The 21,690-nt window shown below is 45.1% G+C and overlaps 1 protein-coding gene across 1 annotated transcript in view; it reads right to left on the reverse strand.

The window, feature by feature from the left end:
• LOC123769132 (WAP four-disulfide core domain protein 2) overlaps window positions 1-21,690 on the reverse strand; it is a 188,816-nt gene that overhangs the window by 14,142 nt on the left and 152,984 nt on the right. Inside the window, exon 3 of the mRNA XM_045760071.2 lies at window positions 16,131-16,274. Coding sequence (XP_045616027.2) covers window positions 16,131-16,274 — 144 coding nt within the window. The remainder of the gene's footprint in view (window positions 1-16,130; window positions 16,275-21,690) is intronic.

Consider the following 21,690-nt stretch of genomic DNA (forward strand, 5'->3'; position numbering starts at 1 on the left):
GATTTGCCTAATAAGCCAAGTTTTCATGAATTAATTTATTTTCTCTAATTTTTTTCTTATGTAATGATAAAGCCACCCATTTCATTATGTATGAGGTCAATTTTTTTTTATTGGAGTTAAAATTAATGTAGATATATGACCAAACCTAACCAACCCTACCTAACCTAACCTAACTTATCTTTATAGGTTAGGTTAGGTTAGGTATCCAAAAAAGTTAGGTTAGGTTAGGTTAGGTAGGTTAGGTAGTCGAAAAACAATTAATTCATGAAAACTTGGCTTATTAGGCAAATTGGGCCTTGCATAGTAGGCTGAGAAGTGCGTTCTGGCTACTAGGTACGACATATATATATATATATATATATATATATATATATATATATATATATATATATATATATATATATATATATATATATATATATATATATATGTGAGAGTTTTGAGTTGAGAAATTGTGGAATAAATTGAAATTGGTATAAGGAATTTTAGCTCGGAAAATTTCTAAGAACTTTCTTTATTCTTTAACCTTTATTCCTGTCGTGATATTCAACTAGGTCGCCTGAGGAAGGACTTGCTTAGCTAACACACCAGTGTAGTAACCAGCTCATTCATCACTTTGGGACCATGTATGAACAATTGACTAGGCGCGAGCAAACGCCGAGACCCCAATGAAAATTGAAATCCCCCCCACTAGGCCGCCGACCTTCGCCAATCGCCGAAGCGAATCTAACGAGTAGGTCAAGGGCTCTCACAACAATAATTTATTGTTGTGTGGTGCCGTATATTTGATCCAAAGCTCAGAAAATTAGTCTCAATTTATTTAGTCGAGTGTGAAGAACATTTGCATAACAATAATAATGTGTGGGGGTGTAACGAAAAGACAGTGTTAACCTTAACAACTTAGTTTATTCAATAAAGTACTAACTACTACAACAAAACAAAAAGAAATGTCAATGACGTTACTCGAAATCCTTCCTGTGACACTATCAATGACAGCTAGACACCAGCCCCTCGGACTGCATAATGAACTAACTCGAACATAAGCGTGACCACAGAGGAATCAACTAGAAACAAGAACTAACAGATCTATAATCACAATTACAACAAATGACACAGTAGGTTTTGAAATATGTCTTCAGTAACCTCCTAACTGTTCTACGCCTCAGTGCAGTCTACTCCTGCAACAGCGGTTGCAATGCAATCAAATCAGTAGTCTTTCAAATGACAACAATAACTAATGGGTTCACTGGCAACTCCAGCACCCTTCCTCAAATTAATCCTTACGTTAACACTCCGTCCCACGGACGATCAACAATCAATAACAAATGATTTACGTTAATAACACAATAACATTTACGTTAATAACAAGGTAACATTTACGTTAAATTAACAACTCTTACAACTGTCACTAGTAACGCGGAAATCAAACAACACTCTACCCGTCGAGCATTCAGTGAGAAAATCCCATTAATCCCTGTACTTCCAGATAGCTGATTAATCTCTTTACTAGTTACGTTAATTTACGTTAATCGGTTACTAATCACTTAGCGATGGTAAACTCTGATTTACAATGTCCAAAGTGCTAAGAGAACGGTACTCATTCGTGATTACCTTTAGAGTAATTAATTACTATCCTCAAGATCAATAATTAAACAATTAAAATACGCAACCTTTCACACTGGCTCAGCAATTTACATTAAGGTATGAATTCCGTCTGAGCCTTCCATACTCAGACCAATTCAGGCTGCTAATAACAGTAATTAGCACCACGTTTACGTCATTCTAAAATGACGCTACTCCTCCCACGAGTCAATCAAGTGCCGGTACTTCCGGGCAGATAACGACGTTACGTTAATGGAACAATGTAGCCTTCGTGTGAGTCGATCAAACTAATTAATTACTTTGACTTCCTGAAACACGTCAATTACCCGGCCCACTGACCGTTAATTACGACAGACAATACTCTAATTCTTATCTGGCTGATGGCTAGGCTCCTCGAGACTACCGTAGCTGCTTGCAGGAAAGTAAATTAACCCAAACGTATTCTACGTTACTCAAATTGTTAAAGAACAAATTCTCTTAAAGCAATGGGCGTTCCCTTGGTTACGTTATATTAATTGCCTCGCAATCACCTCACTGAATACTGGACTTCGATGTCCTACCAGATAACCAGGAGAATATATTTGTACCCAAGTACTCGTCTACAGCCGAGTTCCCCCACGACAATGACAAATCACACTAACAAATCACAGTGATTTACGTTACAATCCGGTTGCAATGACAATACTGCAGAATCTAGTAAAATAACCTACAGGTCATGAGCCCTCTAGAACACTGCCCCACAATGGCTTTACTGAACTGCAATCACATACGGTGATTGCTCAACACTAGCAACAATCACCATCAAATAACAACCCCCTTTGCAATAACACACACGGCAAGTACTCTAATTTCCAAGTATTAGGATACTGCACACACTTACTTACTTACTGCTGCAAATGACCCCTAGAACATAGGTCAATATATATCAATCACCTCACAGTAAATAACACCATAACACTGGGCACCGTGACACTACGATTATATATATATATATATATAATTATAATTATTGCTGACACATGTAGCCTACAGCTATCAAACGTTATTGGGAACACTAAGGAGAATCACACACTCCTTAAATCACATGGGTGAGTGATTTATCGGTCACGCATGCCAATAAACACTCGAGAGTTACGTTACTTGACAGAGTGGGGGCGGTCTCTCTAGATGGCCTCGTCACTCACCAAAACTCACCAAAATTACGTTAATTAATACTGCAACCACAATATATATTTATATAAATCACACTTGTCATGGCCCTGGGAACAATACAAGAAATTTAAGTCCACACTGTGGCACACTCCACAATAATCATTGCCAGGAATCACTGGCATTACACATACCTGAGCGCTCAGTGTTGGAATTCCACACCTGCAAGACCACACATGGAAATGATATCACTCCGTCCCTCGGACGATCAAAAATGATTACCACAATGAAATAAAAGAATTTATTACAGGGACATCCTCTCAGTCCTTGGCTAATTTATGTATCCTGTTCCTGTGTGTACCCACACACACACACACACTGTACGTCTGTGTACACCAGACTTAAGTCCCTCTGGACTGACAAGATGACAACACAGGTGATTAATCTCCTCGTCCACAATTCACTCCACCTGAACAGGTGCTGCGTGACAATGTGACAGAACACTTGACCTCGAATTCAAGCTTTAGAAACTACTAATCACCACAAATACACACATAGGTACTTACTCATTCACACTGCCGGCTTTACACAATTTCCATACATCAGGCACCCCGCTATAGGTGGCTGGCTCGCTCCGGGTGGCGTAAGCTGCGGTATTTATTCAAAAAGATTGGCGCACACTCGAACCCCTCCCACTCAACACGGCTGAGTTCGCACCCTCGACTCCCCGGTGAAGTGAAGCGTTCATACCCAGGTGACGCGCACGATAGCGTCTCACACCAACCTTGGGAAATTTGCCTTAACACTGACACGAATTTCCCCGTTCCCATCGACTGCTACAGAGCACTAGCAAGTCTAATCATCACTGGTATGGGATCTACGAGTCTGTTGCTGCTCGTATGCACACTTCCCCGATCCCAGATCACTGTACCTCTACCCCCTGCATACAATAATGTCTTAAACCCCTCCAAGCGACGACTTCGGCCGGATTCTGTGACTACCGATGTCGTAGGTGAAGCAGGAAGCATCAGCAGTTGTAGTCCAGCCACCACGACGCCCTATACATCAATTTGGCCGAATTGAGTACAGGAAGCGTCTTGACAAGGTGGCGGCTGTGTTCAGAATGCTGCTACGCCGGCTACTTCCCGCGTCCTTCTCGGAATAACCAATGAGAGGAAGGCATACAGCGGCCTACCCCTCTCATCCAATCAGCGACGGTGTAGCATAGCCCCTAGGGCTGCTCCAAGATGGCCGACCAACATGGCGGCTCAAGATGTTTCTAAGATGGCGGCTGGTTTCCATGACAACCACTCAAGTGGGCAGCCAGTGTGGGGGCCCCACACCCACGCCGGCGGCCTAGCTGTTTCCCGCGCAAAGCTGAGTCTAGCCTCATGCCATACAATGAGATGATGCTATCAGCTCTAGCACTGTCCACAGACATGCCACCCCTGCCACCCCATTGGTAACATTTATGGACTGCTGATGACTGGGGCTCTCACATGAGCCCAAACACTAGAGGTTTCGGTTGCTGGTTACCAAACTTAAGTCCGCCCACTTAACAAGTGCACTTAACAAGTGTACTGGCTCCCACAGGCATAAGAGCACTATTGTAAGTGAGCTGGTGAACCATCCCCTCACAAAATATATATATATATATATATATATATATATATATATATATATATATATATATATATATATATATATATATATATATATATATATATATATTGTCACGTGGGGGTGGGCGGTCCGGGGCTCTGCTAACACTCGGCTGCTAGGGGCTCAAAGGCCCAAATACTCAGCCCCTCCATCTCCCTGGATTCACCGGAGTCTCCTTGGTCACACAAGAGAGGACCAACAATGCCCACCTCCGCAGGTCTTTGCTTCCACCACAAAGGGGTGCCACCGATTCACCCTGGAATCCCTTCAGTCAAACACGGGGAAACTGCTGTTAACAGTTCCGGCCTAGACCCGTGGGGGAGTGAAGGAAGACTCAGGCTTACCTATAACCATAACCTCCCTGAGTCTTGCCCGCCAGACAAAAAAAGGTTGCAGGAACTCCTTTCCTGCCTGTCTTCTCTATCTTCCTCTTAGCAAGGTCGCCAGCTGGGTTATTATATCTGCACCCCAGCAATGCAGTTCAGTGGGTGTATTATATATTGTTTGTAGACAGAAATGTATGCTCATAGAGAAATATCATAAATGGAGGCACACTCAAACACAGTAATAAAATGTGTGGATTTACTGATGCAAATTACATGAACACACACACACACAATCACAAGTAATACATGAATATGGAATATGGATAATGAGTCTGGAGATCGTCAGCCTCTTCTTCCACGACCTCCAACACTCCTTCAACTGGGCAGGAAGACAGGAGTCTCACACTCTCACAGGAGGTCCTCTTCACCACGTCGGTACCTCTTCTTCACTGTCCTGCCATCCATACACACTGTCCTCTCTGACAGTCCTGGACACAAGCTGCTTTGCAGCCTATTCTACTATTAAAGTGATAAAGTCTTGCTGCCACATACACAAGTAAATATTGTGGCCTAACTAGCCTACTCATACAAGGGGTAATGGGAGGGAAAATGATCTACCTTACACTCCTGGCTCACGACGCCTGTCCCTCGATGGTGTGAGGTTCCCACGCTTCCTTGGGTCGATCCTTGACGATCCAGGACGTTCCACATGTCCTCAGGTGTCGTGAAGCCTTCGCGTCGTCGCCGTTCCAATCCCTGAGATTCAGCTGCCCCAATCGTGGTTCATCGATGGGCGCTGAGCTAATCACTATTTTTCCCCACACTCGCCTCTCCCACAGGGCGTTGCTCCGTGTCCTAGGCACGGTGTCGTCCTTCCAAGATTCTCAGTGGATGTGACCCCAGTCACAGCTAGGCCTGCCCGCCCACCTTCCAGACCTCAACGTCCAGCCAGCGGCGCCGCCCAGCGTCGTCGCCGACTATTTTCCAAGTTTGGCACTTCTCTGCTCACTGAACTTGGTTCCTCTTTTGCTTCCCAGAAGCGCAGGGTCTCCAATAACTATGATGGGCTGCGATGGCCAGCTCAATCCACTGAACAAGGCTTGCAGAGCCTCCAATCCTTGAGAGCAGACCGAGGCGCGTCCTGTCCCTTCCAAGGTCAGAGCCACTCTGACGTTGGCGCAGCCCGGGGCACTCGGTGACGTCATGGCGGGCCCTGATTGGTCGCCCGCGACCTACGTCGGCCAATCCGCGATCGGCAATGTCCCTTCCAAAAGGTCATATCTGCCGTAGGGGATACTGTTTCATTTTATAACAGGGCGCCAATTTTCCTTTATTTACAACTTATAATATAACTTCCTTCCCTTAACTGGCAGCCGGTCTGGTCGCCACATATATCATTAGACTCCCTGAACCTCAGAGAATCAGTAGGGAGAGCTGATATGACTCTTTAAGCCGGCAAACGAAAGAAATAGGAGAGGGCACCGTAACATACCCCTCCCCTTAAAATAAGAGTCATATCGGTTAGTAAATCCGGGAGAGGGCATCTGCCACCACATTCTCCCTTCCTTTAATGTGCCTGATTTCTAGCCAGTACTCTTGGAACAGTAGGGCCCATCTTGTCAGCCTTTGGTTCGTGTTCTTCATCCTATGCACGAACGTCAAGGGGTTATGATCGGTGAACACTTGCACCGGTCTAGTACCTCCACCCACATAGATGTCAAAATGTTTCAGTGCCAGGATCAGGGCCAAGGCTTCGTTTTCCACTGTACTATAAGCCCTCTGGTACTTTTCGAATTTCTTCGAGTAGAATGCCACTGGACGGTGGACTCCGTCCTTCTCTTGAGCTAACATGGCTCCAATTCCCACGTCGCTAGCGTCGACGTATAAGATAAAGTCTGACTCAAAGTCAGGCGAAATCAGCACTGGCGCTTCAGTCAACAACTTCTTAGTCTTCTCGAAGGACTCCTGGCATGCTTCCCCCCACTTCCATCTAACGTTCTTAGATAGCAATTCAGTCAGAGAGTGTGCCACTGTCGAGAAGTTATTGCAAAATCCTCTATAGTATCCAACCATCCCTAAATATCGTAACAATTCCTTTCTCGTTCTGGGATTCGGATATTCTTTGATTGCCATCACTTTCTGGTCTACTGGAGTCACTTCCCCTTGACCCACGACGAAACCTAAGTATTCTAATCGGGCCTTTCCGAATTCGCTTTTGGCCAGATTAACGGTCAGGTTCGCTTCTTCCAACCGTTGGAATAACTCCGTCAGTCGATTCATGTGTTGTTTCCAGCTATCGGCGTACACCACTATATCATCTATATACACGGCGCAGCCTTCCATCCCTCTTAGCACTTCGTTCATCATCCTCTGAAAACAACTTCCGCTGTTCTTCATACCAAAGGGAAGCACTTTGTACTGGTACAATCCGTCTGGAGTAGCAAACGCTGAGATCTTTCTCGCACTCAGAGACAAAGGGATTTGATAATACCCTTTCAGCAGGTCGACCTTGGTGACGAACCTTGCATTTCCTACTTGGTCGACGCAATCACTTATTCGGGGCATCGGGTGAGAATCTGACACGGTTATGGCATTCACTTTACGATAGTCAGTGCAAAAACGATATGATCCGTCACTCTTCTTGACCAGCACACAGGGCGAGCTCCACTCACCGTTGCTGGGCTCAGCGAGATCATTCGCTAGCAGATATTCCACCTCCTGTCGCATGATCTTCCTCTTCTCGGGACTCACCCGATAAGCACTCTGCTTGATTGGCTTTCCTCCGCACACGTCCACCTCGTGCACCACACTCTTGTGCCGTCGGGGCACATCCGTGAAAAGCGACTTGTTCCTTCTTATCAGGGTCACTAGTTCTCTCCTTTTCTCTTTATCCAGATGACGCAGCCTGTCTTCTAGGTGTGTCAAACTCTCTGTATTCGACAGGCGCGTACCATCGGCACGGGCCCACTTTCTCTCCTCCGCTGGCAACACTTGGTCCATCTCCATACACAGAACCAATTTCCCTTCTCGCGACTGTGTTGCTCCCTTCACTCCTGCACTCTCTTGTTCCTCTGGGAAGTATGGCTTTAAACGATTGATATGACACACCTGTGTCTTGTTAGGGCGATTCGGCTTGCTGATCTCATAACTTACAGGACCCACACGCCGAACAACCGAGTATGGACCACCAAAGCGTGATTCCGTCACTCTACCCCTCCCAGGTAGCAACATCATCACTCTGGCTCCTGCCTCGAACTCCCTTGGGACAGCCTTCTTGTCGTACCAGATCGACATCTTCTCTTGCGCTGTCTTCAAGTGATCAGCAGCCAGCTCCTTCGCCGTTTTCAATCGTTCATGGAATCTTCGCACATACTCTTCCACTGTCACTAATGTCTTCTCCGCCGTCATCCGCTCCTTCAGCATCAACAACGGGCTCCTTACTTCGTGCCCAAACACTAGCTGGAATGGAGAGAATCCCAGAGACTCCCCTATAGCATCTCGGATCGCGAACAGGGCTGGACAGACAGCCTCATCCCATTCCGCTCCCTGTTCAGCACAATACACTCTTAAGATGGTCTTCAGAGTTGAATGGAACCTCTCAATCGCTCCCTGCGATTGAGGTCTATAAGGAGACGATCGTAGTTGGGCTATTCCCCAGCTCGCAATAGCCTGCCTAAACCACCTCGACTGGAAAACACTTCCACAGTCGGACTGGATCTCCTTGGGCACACCTACCCAAGCAAAGAGCCGCTGAAGGTGTCCCATGACGCATTACGATGTCACCTTCCGCACTGGGATCGCCTCTGGAAATCTCGTCGAAGCACACATGATAGTCAATAAGTAATTGTTCCCTTTTCTTGTCTTAGGTAGTGGTCCCACGACGTCGATTATTAGGCGCTCAAACGCCTGGCCAAATGCTGGAACTGGAACTAAAGGTGCTTTCGGGATGGCAGGGACGTTCTTCCCCGCTCTCTGGCACGGGAAACACGTCTTGCAAATTCTTCTTACATCCGCGTCCATGCCCGGCCAATAAAAATGTTCCCGAAGCCTGCCTAAGGCCTTGGTTACTCCCAAGTGACCCGCTGGATCCACTGTGTGTGCAAGCTTTAGCACCGCGCATCTATACTGAGCTGGCACCACAACCTGATGCCTCACTCTCAGCATATCATCGCCCGCTTTGGCCCTAACTGGCCTCCACTGCCTCATTAGCACTCCCTTCTCCACGAAGAAATGAGTCGGTGACTTGGGTCCAGCGAGACCTCCTTCCGCATCCCGTACCAACCCAGGAAACTCTTCCTTTTGCAGCTCACCTAGACGGGTGCGGTCAATTCCTAGAGGACTGGTGAGAGTAACTTGGACACTTGTATCCGGCGCTTCCTCACCTGTCGCTTGTCTTCTGGCCTCCTCTCGGAACAAATGATCGAGCCCCAGGTACCCCGGCATGTTCTCTTCGGCGTGACTGGATCCGCTCACATCACCTTCATTGACGTCTCGTCCTGACGTCACTGCGCATACCGGAAATGCCACTCTCGCAATTTCCATTTCGCCACTACTGGCGCCCGTCTTGCTGCTCTGTCGATAGGACTCTACACACTCCTTACCCTTAATCAAATTCGGGAGAACACATCCCCCACAGGAATCATTTCCTAGGATTACCTGAGCGTCCATCCTCGGCAGCAAAGCACAGACCCCTGCCAAGAGAGTCTGACAACCATAGTCTGAATTAAGAGTCACCCTATGGAGGGGCATCCGCACTTGTCCCCCCAACGTCCTTATCAGGGCCTCCCCAGTACTGGAACTTCTATTGTCCTCGGGGAAGAGGGATTCACTAACAAGGGTGAAGTCGGACCCAGTGTCCCTCAGCATCCTCGCTGGCACAGGATCAGCTCCCCTTATCTTCACCGTCCCCTCACACACAAAGGGGTGGATCCTCTTCTCCCTCATTACCGGCATATCACCTGAATAATCGTTGGCTTCTCCGCTTTCCATCCTAGCGAAAGCCACGTTTCCACCGTGCCTGGGGCGACCGCACTCCCTTGCAAGGTGTCCTCGTCCCCCACAGTTGTAACACCGATCGCCTCTCCTAGGCGATCCTCTACCAGTCCTCCTGGTAGCACCAATGGTAGAGGTTCCCTGAGTCCACCTAGGACTCTCTGTCGTCGGTTCCCGGGCAGCAGCACTCGCTCCCGAGCTACGTCCACTGCTCACAGGTTGGGGCTTCCTCCCCGCGTCCCTTGAGCTCTTGAACTGGGTTACCTCATTGGGTACACTACTTTTGGGAGAGTCCCCATCCATCCTCGCTCCTCCTGAACTCCTAAGGTTCCCTCCCGACCTGGGGTAAGGCGAGTGTCTGGGCGGCCCCTCCCTCCTGATATGTAGTGCCTCCTCCAGCATGTCGGCTCGATCCGCTGCAGCCTTCAGGTCCTTAATACCTGCTTCTCTCAACCTTACTCGCAACTCAGGATGGAGCACTGACATAAACTTCTCCATCACTATCAGTCGTTTGATATCATCCACCGACTCCGCTTCCTCCGCCTTCAACCATCGTAGGAATTTCCGTTCCATATCCCTGGCGGTCTCGGCGTAAGTCTTTCCCGACGCTCTTGTACACTCTCTGAACCGCTTCCGGTACATCTCCGGAGTCAGCCGGAATGAGTGGAGAACCGCATTCTTAATCGCGTCATAACTAGTACACTCCTCTAGGTCCAGCATGTTATAGGCTTCCCGGGCCTCACCAGTCAACCTGCCCTGGACCAGAGCAGCCCAATCATCTTCCGGCCACTCCTTCAGAGTTGCTATCTGTTCAAAGTGTTCGAAGAACGCCTCAGCTTCTTGTGGTTCGAACGTAGGTAAGTCACGTTCCCTTACCTTGAGGTCATCCCGCCGTGCAGGTAGTGAGGGCAGACCACGTTCAACGCGACGCAATTCGACTTCTTTCTTTGCCCTTATCTCCTCCAGTCGCAGTTGTCTCTCTCCTTCTTCCCGCTGCAGCCGAGCTTCTCGCTCCTCTCGCTGCAGCTCAGCCGCACGTTCCTCTCGCTGCAGCTCAGCCGCACGTTCCTCTCGCTGCATTTGCGCTTCTCTCTCCTCTCGTCGCAGCTGGGCTTCCAGTTGCATCTTCATTATTTCCAGTTGAAGGCTCCTCTTACTACAGCTGGACCTTCCACTGCTCCCATGTTCACTGTGAATTCTCTCCACACTGGTAGGCGCTTGGGGAGGCCCTAGTCGGGACGGTTCACCTTGCGACGGCTCTCCTCGGGACGGCTACTCTTGAGATGGCTCCTCTCCCGTCGCTTCCTCTCGAGCTGTGAGCTGTGCCATGATCTCTATCCTTCGCTCCGCTACCTTAGTCGTCCTCAGCCTGATCCCAAAGTGGTTTGCCACTTGTTGGAGCTGGGCCTTGGTACACTCTTCCAAAATTCTCTCATCCCTTGTGTCAATAAATTTCTTTACTTTGTCTTCCTCCATCTCTATATCATCAAGCATACACGACAGCACAGACAAGTTAGTAGGCACTAATTTCACCGTTTCAGTCCCTTAGCTGGTTGAGTAACAGTACCACCGAATTCACTGGCCACACTGTAATTAGTACCCTGGCAACACTTGTCTTGAAATTTGGTCCACACTGTAGCTTGATCCACGCTTCCTGGCGAGGTTCCCAGTTCTTGGCTACTGGGGTTCGAATCCTGGCAAGGTCGCCAGTTCTCTGTCACGTGGGGGTGGGCGGTCCGGGGCTCTGCTAACACTCGGCTGCTAGGGGCTCAAAGGCCCAAATACTCAGCCCCTCCGACTCCCTGGATTCACCGGAGTCTCCTTGGTCACAGAAGAGAGGACCAACAATGCCCACCTCCGCAGGTCTTTGCTTCCACCACAAAGGGGTGCCACCGATTCACCCTGGAAGCCCTTCAGTCAAACACGGGGAAACTGCTGTTAACAGTTCCGGCCTAGACCCGTGGGGGAGTGAAGGAAGACTCAGGCTTACCTATAACCATAACCTCCCTGAGTCTTGCCTGCCAGACAAAAAAAGGTTGCAGGAACTCCTTTCCTGCCTGTCTTCTCTATCTTCCTCTTAGCAAGGTCGCCAGCTGGGTTATTATATCTGCACCCCAGCAATGCAGTTCAGTGGGTGTATTATATATTGTTTGTAGCCAGAAATGTATGCTCATAGAGAAATATCATAAATGGAGGCACACTCAAACACAGTAATAAAATGTGTGGATTTACTGATGCAAATTACATGAACACACACACACAATCACAAGTAATACATGAATATGAAATATGGATAATGAGTCTGGAGATCGTCAGCCTCTTCTTCCACGACCTCCAACACTCCTTCAACTGGGCAGGAAGACAGGAGTCTCACACTCTCACAGGAGGGCCTCTTCACCACGTCGGCACCTCTTCTTCACTGTCCTGCCATCCATACACACTGTCCTCTCTGACAGTCCTGGACACAAGCTGCTTTGCAGCCTATTCTACTATTAAAGTAATAAAGTCTTGCTGCCACATACACAAGTAAATATTGTGGCCTAACTAGCCTACTCATACAAGGGGTAATGGGAGGGAAAATGATCTACCTTACACTCCTGGCTCACGACGCCTGTCCCTCGATGGTGTGAGGTTCCCACGCTTCCTTGGGTCGATCCTTGACGATCCAGGACGTTCCACAGGTCCTCAGGTGTCGTGAAGCCTTCGCGTCGTCGCCGTTCCAATCCCTGAGATTCAGCTGCCCCAATCGTGGTTCATCGATGGGCGCTGAGCTAATCACTATTTTTCCCTACACTCGCCTCTCCCACAGGGCGTTGCTCCGTGTCCTAGGCACGGTGTCGTCCTTCCAAGATTCTCAGTGGATGTGACCCCAGTCACAGCTAGGCCTGCCCGCCCACCTTCCAGACCTCAACGTCCAGCCAGCGGACGTTGGCTGCGATCGGCAATGTCCCTTCCAAAAGGTCATATCTGCCGTAGGGGATACTGTTTCATTTTATAACAGGGCGCCAATTTTCCTTTATTTACAACTTATAATATAACTTCCTTCCCTTAACTGGCAGCCGGTCTGGTCGCCACATATATCATTAGACTCCCTGAACCTCAGAGAATCAGTAGGGAGAGCTGATATGACTCTTTAAGCCGGCAAACGAAAGAAATAGGAGAGGGCACCGTAACAATATATATATATATATATATATGTCGTACCTAATAGCCAGAATGCACTTCTCAGCCTACTATGCAAGGCCCGATTTGCCTAATAAGCCAAGTTTTCCTGAAATAATATATTTTCTCTAATTTTTTTCTTATGAAATGATAAAGCTACCCAATTCATTATGTATCAGGTCAATTTTTTTTAATTGGATTTAAAATTAACGTAGATATATGACCGAACCTAACCAACCCTACCTAACCTAACCTAACCTATCTTTATAGGTTAGGTTAGGTTAGGTAGCCGAAAAAGTTAGGTTAGGTTAAGTTAGGTAGGTTAGGTAGTCGAAAAATAATTAATTCATGAATGTGGGAACCGACCTGTGAGATTTATATTTATTTAATTTATATGAATTTATATTTACGTTAATTTATATACTTCGATAGCAATTTGTATAATGATAAGTGGACTGTATTTCTGCAATAATCTCTTAATCTCACAAATCGATCCTCTACACATTAGGGGGGGTTTATATTACACATATGCAGCCAATCAAATTACAGTAATAGCTACATACATTGATGAGGTTCCTTCTCTTATAGTACAGCAGGTTAGTCCACCAGGTATAACTAGAGTGTAGACACCAAATTATCCTCTTTGAGGTAGCTTCTATCACCCAGTAACTGGTGCACATAATCTTGCATCCTCGTCTTGACCTTTAGTATGAGGCGATTTCGCGTTCTAACCGGCTAACCCTATATCCTGACATTAATGGCCATAAATGAATGATAAACGGGTTTCGGATAGACACTTAACTTGTATTTGTAGACAGCGTGTTGACAATGGTACACCTTTGGGTTCCATAACACTACGTCCAAGTAAATTTAACAGGAGCCGAATTTGCTCCCGTGTGAGCCTCTGGTCTCATATAACAATGGCTGCCCTCCTTCCTCCACTCTGACGCCTGGCTTACATTGTCCAGATTTCAGAACGTGATAGAAGGGTCACATTTACTCTACTTTAATATTGATAATTAAGTTAATTTATATAAGATGTTTTTATGATGGTAAAGTCCAAAGACTTATGTATTTAAGAATAATTCCCAGCAGAATAGCTGGTGAATTATAATAGTATGTGGTGATGATATCCCGTTTTCTATAGACGGTAATTCCACTACAAGTTACGTTTTCTATGGGTAACTTGTTGGTAATACAGCTATTATCTGTATGATATATTAAATGGTGTCGGATTTTCCGACAATGAAAACTTACCTTATTAGGCAAATCGGGCCTTGCATAGTAGGCAGAGAAGTGCGTTCTGGCTACTAGGTACGACATATATATATATATATATATATATATATATATATATATATATATATATATATATATATATATATATATATATATATATATATATATATATATATATATATATATATTTAACTGGTATTATTTAGCCATGATAGTATTACAGAAGAGCCTGAGTGTGATAATGACTGGATATAATGTTCAAATACCAGCGATTCAATGGTGTTCACGATGTTCACAGTGCTAGCCACAGCACCACAGCATTATTTCGTCCATCTAGGAATCTTCAAATGACTTTTTAGGTTCCTTTACAAAATAAACTTGTGGTCAATTATTCATTTACAGGAATTAGTGACCAGGATTGTGATAATAGCAGGATTGTGGGTGATAATTATTGGATAATTAGCGCTGTGCGTAGTAATGGAGGTAGCCTCACTGTGTGTGTGGCAGCCACTCTTGTTTTGCTCACCATACTAACTTAGTGTTCGCTATGGTAAACACATATGTACATGGGTATACACAATGTGTGTATATAGTGTAGTAACAGCAACAGGAGTACGTTGGGAGGAGCTATTTTGTTGAGGGTGGTGACGTCGTAATCTTAGCGTCGTCTGCTGTCTGCTGTGTGATTTCTCATGCAGTGTATGGTGGCAACTTTACTGTTTGGACACAATACCGGCTTACTTGCATAGTTCTGGTAAATAAAACATGTATGTAGGTATACATAACATAGATAAATAGTGTAATGAAAACAGTAAGAGTATGGTGGGAGGAAGGGTGATGGCGAGTATGATGTTGGAGAAAAGAGGGAGGACTGGCTGGCTGGGTGTGGCAGCTCACACTCGCGGAGTTCTTAGTGTGTTTATGGTGTGTGAATATAGTGTGTGATACTGTACAGTGTGTAAATAGATGTATATATACATGAATTAGCATGATACATTGGAAATATGTGCCGGATATGTGTACACATGTGTCATGCACGTAACAGTGTCTTCAGGCACTATGGATGTTCTTCTGCCATAATATAGTGTACGTGTTCATTATACATAGGATTGGCACGTAAAAACACATCAAATGTATTTGGAACTGTGCACAAAAAATGAACAAAAATATATTTGCGGCAGCGCGCGCTTCCTGCTCCGAGCGCCCTACTGGCCCCAGGAGCGTACGTCACGGGCAACCAGGGGAATGATGACGTCACGCGCCAACTTATGGACCACATAGCAGCCAAACTAAATACATTTTCGACTTTCAGTTACTATACCCATACTCAGGGAAGGGTTTTTGACACTCAAAAGAAAAAAGAATTTTTTCCAGGGAATTTATTTCCTGCGCACTGAGGGGGGGGGGGGGTGAAATGTTTGGAAGCCGTGCAGATGAAGGGTTACGGTTAAATTTTCCTCAAAATTAATATAAGTAAAATTCTCCAAATATTTCCAAATATATTCAAAACGATTCAATCTTTTTCTCAGCTCGAAAACATTTTTAAACTTATGATGCAACTCATTCTTGAACTACACCAAACAATGACATGAACCACATCCTGACGAGACACACGTTACATAGACACACCACTGTCCTACAAGAGACACACTGTGTAGACTGTCCTACAAGAGACACACTGTGTAGACTGTGCTGCAAGAGACACACTGTGTAGACTGTCCTACAAGAGACACACTGTGTAGACTGTCCTACAAGAGACACACTGTGTAGACTGTCCTACAAGAGACACACTGTGTAGACTGTCCTACAAGACACACTGTGTAGACTGTCCTACAAGAGACACACTGTGTAGACTGTGCTACAAGAGACACACTGTGTAGACTGTCCTACAAGAGACACACTGTGTAGACTGTCCTACAAGAGACACACTATGTAGACTGTCCTACAAGAGACATACTATGTACACTGTCCTACAAGAGACACGTTACATAGACTCACGATTGTGTTTGCTGGTATCTGGTCATGCAGATCTTGCCACAGTCCATCTCACAGCAGAACTCATTGGGCCCACAGTCCGCGTTCCCTACACACTTATCACTGCAATCGTAGCCGAGAGAGTTCCTCGGAGGACACACTGATGTCCTGCCAAGGAAATGTTGATTGTCAACAGTTGTAAATGATCAAAATGACATGTTAAATGGAAAACACTGCAAGTTAACACATGAGAAAAAATAACATTTTAAATGGAAAACACTACAAGAGAACACATGCAAAAAAAAATCACATTTTAAATGGGAAACATAACTGTGCAATACAAACATATATATCAAGAAAGAAAAATCATAGCCAAACGATTTCAAGAGTATAATTATATTTATCAGTCAAGAACAGTTAACACTATAGGACCTTACAGAGAGAAACTTAGTAGTAAAAAATCAGTCAACAACCATTAAATATTATCTGTTATTTGCAGTTAATTAAAATAAATAATGTATGTTTCTTGAAGTTAAAATTAATGATGTCCATATAAGCAGAATAACATTAAAGTTAGTCAAAGTTTCACAATATGCAGAGGGAACGACCAATGGAGTACTACAATTGTAAGAAAAAAGCACAAGGAACGACTAATGGTGTACTACAGTTGTCACAATAAGTAGAGGGAATAACTAATTGTGTACTACAATGGTCACAATAAGCAGAGTGAATGAACGCCTAACGCTGCAATGGTCCCAATAAGCAGTCAGAACGACTAATGGTGCACGTCAATGATAAAACAATGCAGAGGGACCGACAAATGGTGTTGTACAATGGTCAAAATAAGCATAGGGAACGACCACTTGTGTACAACAATGGTCAGACCAAGCAGTGGGAACGACTAATTGTGTGGGTGAAATTTACTCCTGCATATAATATCAGATAATAATAAATAAGTTATTGATTCAAAATAATTAGAGATGAGGACTGTAAAAATTCTAAAGATTATTTGAAATGTTTCCCTTACAGATCTTTTGGAGGGGGTAAAATCAATAATGCTAAGACTACCTATAACATACATATGAAAATTATTTCATCAATAAATCAGTAATAAATTCCCATCAGGGGGTTAGTACTCTAACTACTATGTTATTATGAATGACAAAAATATCTTACACACAGAAATCACAATAGCGTGACGCAACAAATGAACAAATCCACAAGGGCCGTGTCGAGGATTCGAACCTACATCCTTGAGTATCCCAGACGCTGCCTTAATCGACTGAGCTACGACTTGGTAGAAGAATTGCAACAAGAAATTCTACTGAATTTACTTGGATCCTGCAGCCTCTCCGAGACACAAACCAGGATTTTACACAATTCCCCCCATGCACGCGAGCTATGCCAATAGACCGTTCTACCTCTTCGCCCTTACTTCATTACACACGGAAATCACAATAGTGTGATGCATCAAATGAACAAATCCACAAGGGCCAGGACTTGTTCATTTGATGCATCACGCTATTGTGATTTCTATGTGTAATGAAGTAAGGGCGAAGAGGTAGAACGGTCTATTGACATAGCTCGAGTGCAGGGGGGAGGAATTGTGTAAAATCCCTGGTTTGTCTCTCGAAGAGACTGCAGGATCCAAGTAAATTCAGTAGAATTTCTGGTTGCAATTCTTATACCATGTCGTAGCTCAGTCGATTAAGGCAGCGTCTGCGATGCTCTCGGACGTAGGTTCGTATCCTCGTCATGGCCCTTGTGGATTTGTTCATTAATATCTTAGCTGTCTAATTGTGAACGTAGAATACGTAAGACAACTCTCTGTAACCTGACTAATCCTGTTTGTTCACATTGTCTCGACAGACACGTGATTCAGCAGAACGGGATACGATTCTGTCATAGATAACTCCACGCTGCAAAATTAATTTTAAGTAATTTCTACATAATTGTGTTTGTTTACACAAATACACATTGAAAACGGAGTTGTCTTAATATAGAAAACAAACTTACTGGTGTTTTTTGATCTTCATTCAGCATAACGGTAAGGGCACCCAAACAAATACGATATTTTCTCCACAACAAGGTAATTATGGGTTACTTAGCCCACTGAACGCAGTGTCCTCAATAAGGATGAAGCTGATACCACAGTCTGAGTTCTGATAATGCTCGTAGCATGATTCATATAGCAGATGATGCAGATAGCCAGTTCAGGGTCACCGATCAAACATGGCTTCTCTAGACAAGTCTCTTTCAACTGTTCCGCACGCCACCTAGCACCGTGTGGTGTAAACTTGGTATATAATTCACAATATTTTATTTTGATTTCCAATTTGGTGGAAACATTGCTGACGTTATTTTACATCATAACGTACTCTAGGTAACATCAGACGATTTTCCGCTGTGTATATCATTGAACCTAAATGACGTTAGATAAATTACATATATATACTGTGACGGGAAAGTGTTGGAGTGTTGATGTTCGGCAGTCGTCCAATGGCTGGTGTCAATGCCTAGTCACACTTACAAAAAAAAAAAAGATAGACTGCTTGCCTGTTTGTCTGTGGTAAAGTAAGGGAAGACACGCAAAACACAATGTATGAACAATGAAACTTTAATTAATCTAGAAAACAAAATATAAACAAAGACAATCCCTTGGTAATGTACAGTGCAAAAGAACAAGTCAAAAACAATATAACATAAATGAATAATAGGGATGAAGTTACTCTACAATAATAATAAAGTTAAAGGTGAAAAATAATTAGGTGCTGAGAATATGGCATTAGCTGCGAGACATCCAGCTGATACACATATATCAGTTAGTTGTTCACTGCTTGAGAGCACAAGGATATTCTGACTTCAATGGCTGGATCAAGCCCAAACATCGACTCAGGTAGAGGGCGCTGAGGTGCAGTGTGCAGGTGTGCAGTCGGCGAGTCACCAATCAGGAGCAGGCAGGCTGGGAAGGGTAGTTGGCTGGTTGATGATGAGCCGGCATGGAAGGAGTGGAGTAGGAGGTGAGTCTTGGATACGTTTTGCCTCCTGGTCAAAACTTTTTGTGCTACTGAGAGACGTATCTTGAAGGTAGCATCTTATTCTTGAATAAATTACGTAACTTCATGTAGAGAACAGCAGGCTCAATCTCTCTTGAAAGAGATTATCGTCACAACTCTCCCCCGAAGCCTGCACTTACGGGTGAAGTTACATCTTCAGGTGGTAGAGTGGTAGGTGGAGTTGTCTCTACCTCATAAACTCTGGAGAGGGCGTCTGCTATGATGTTGTCAGAACCGTTGACGTAGAAGATCTCCAGGTTGAAATTCTGCAGATATAAAGCCCATCGTAGAAGCCGTTGATTGTTGAATTGGGCTTGCTGCAGGAAGCGTTGGGGATTGTGGTCCGAGTAGATGGCGGGAGACAGAGCACCTTGCAGGTATGATTCAAAGTGCTGCAAGTTCAGGACGATGGAGAGTAGCTCCTTTTCGATCGTGCTGTAATTCTTCTGGTGTGTTTTTAACTTGTAGCTGTAGTAGCTAACAGGTAAAACATCCTCGCCTCGTTGTTGCATCAGGACACCCCCGATGCCGGTACCACTGGCGTCGACATGGAGGATGAAAGGCTTCATGATATCTGGCGAGGCGAGAATAGGATTAGAACAGAGCAGGAATTTAAGTTGTTCAAAAACAATGGTCTGCTGAATGGTCCAATTATACCATTGCTTGGGGCCGGTTAAAGTGATCAAAGGTGTCGCTACCGTACTAAAATTCTTCACAAACCTACGGTAGTAGGAGGCAAGACCAAGGAAGCGCAGGAGCTGCTTCCTGGTGGTAGGCTGTGGGTAATGCTGGATGGCTTGGGTAGGTATGTTTAACGGAGCTATGCTGCCACTCCCTATCTCATGACCAAGATAACGCACTTTACCTTTGGCAAAGGTGGACTTCCCCAAGTTGATGGTGAGACCGGCTGTCAGGAGCTTGGCAAACAATCGTTGCAGCTGGAGCAGATGTTCGCTCCAGGTGTTGGTTGCCACAACGATGTCATCCAAGTAGGCGTAGGTGTTATCTAAGCCCTGGATGACGCGGTTGACAGCTCGCTGGAAGGTGGCCGGGGCATTATATATTCCAAATGGAAGGCATTCATATCTGTAAAGGCCAAAGGGAGTGGTAAAGGCAGATATTTCCTTAGCTCGCTCCGTCAAACACACTTAGTAGTATCCCTTGAGTAAGTCTAACTTTGATAGATACCTAGCATTACCAATGGCGTCAAAGATGTCATCTATTCTAGGTAATGGATAAGCATCCTTCATAGTCACAAGATTCAATTTCCGGTAATCAGTAAACAACCTCACTTTACCTTGCGGTTTCGGCACCAAGATGCAGGGTGAGGCCCAAGGGGACTCACAAGGGGTGGCCAGCCCATGATCCAGGAGGTAATGTACCTCAGCACGCATGACTTCCTTTTTGCTCGGGCTGATTCTGTAGAAAGGTTGACGAATCGGCCGGGTGTCAGGGAGTAGCTGGATGTCGTGCTGAACCACATTACACTCCTGTGGATCATCGCTGAACAACTTCTGATGTTCCTTGAAGATTCTGATGAGAGGAGCACTATTACTGCCCTGCAAATAGGTATGATGATCATTAAGGATTTCCGAATTGGAAGGCACTGACTCAGTGTTAGTGCTTTCGAGAGGAGAAGCAGGGAAGGTCTCACTGTGGAGGTGCGGACCTTTAAAGGTGGATAATGATACCAACACAGTAGGGGGAGTACCTTGATACTGCTTCAGGAGGTTGACGTGGCACAACTGGGTCTTCCGCCGCCTATCTGGAGTCAAGAACGTAGTTGTGGTTGTTTCTGCACTCCTTGATGCGGTAAGGTCCTGAAAACTTGTTTTGCAATGGTGAACCTGGGATAGGAAAATATGCCAACACGAAGTCTCCTGGTTTAAATTTCCTTAGTTTGCTGCGTTGGTCAAAATGAGTCTTCATCCTCTCCTGAGCTTTCAATAGATTGTCATTAGCAAATTTACGTACTCTCTCTAGAATGTGTTTTAAGTTGTGAAGAAACTGGGGCACATTCTGAGGGTCACTGAAGGTGGCATTACGTAGAGAGTCTTTGAAAGCTTTGAGAGGAGTACGGCACTTACGTCCGTAGAGCATCTCATAAGGAGTTACTCCTAGAGACTCATTGGAGAGACTTCTGAAAATGTCCATAATGAGGTCAAGTTGTTTATCCCAGTCCTTCAAGGTTTCATTGCAAAATTTATTTAGGAATGCTTTAATAGTCTGATGACTACGTTCAAGAGAGCCCTGTGAAGCAGAGTGATAGGGGCTGGACAGTACCTGTGTGATGTTGAACTCTTCCAGTGTCTTCTTGAAGAGATCACTGGTGAAGTTGGTGCCACAGTCACTTTGAACCTCTCTTGGAAATCCAAACTGGGTGAAGATCTTCATTAGTTGTTTCACCACAGTAACAGCCGTAATGTTCTTTACTGGAACTGATATGGGGAATCTGGTGGTAGGACACAGGATAGTTAATATATAGGCGTTGCCAGAACTGATCCGGGGTAAAGGACCAACACAGTCTA

Source organism: Procambarus clarkii, chromosome 66 (assembly GCF_040958095.1).
Source record: "Procambarus clarkii isolate CNS0578487 chromosome 66, FALCON_Pclarkii_2.0, whole genome shotgun sequence".
In the NCBI taxonomy this organism is placed as follows: domain Eukaryota; kingdom Metazoa; phylum Arthropoda; class Malacostraca; order Decapoda; family Cambaridae; genus Procambarus; species Procambarus clarkii.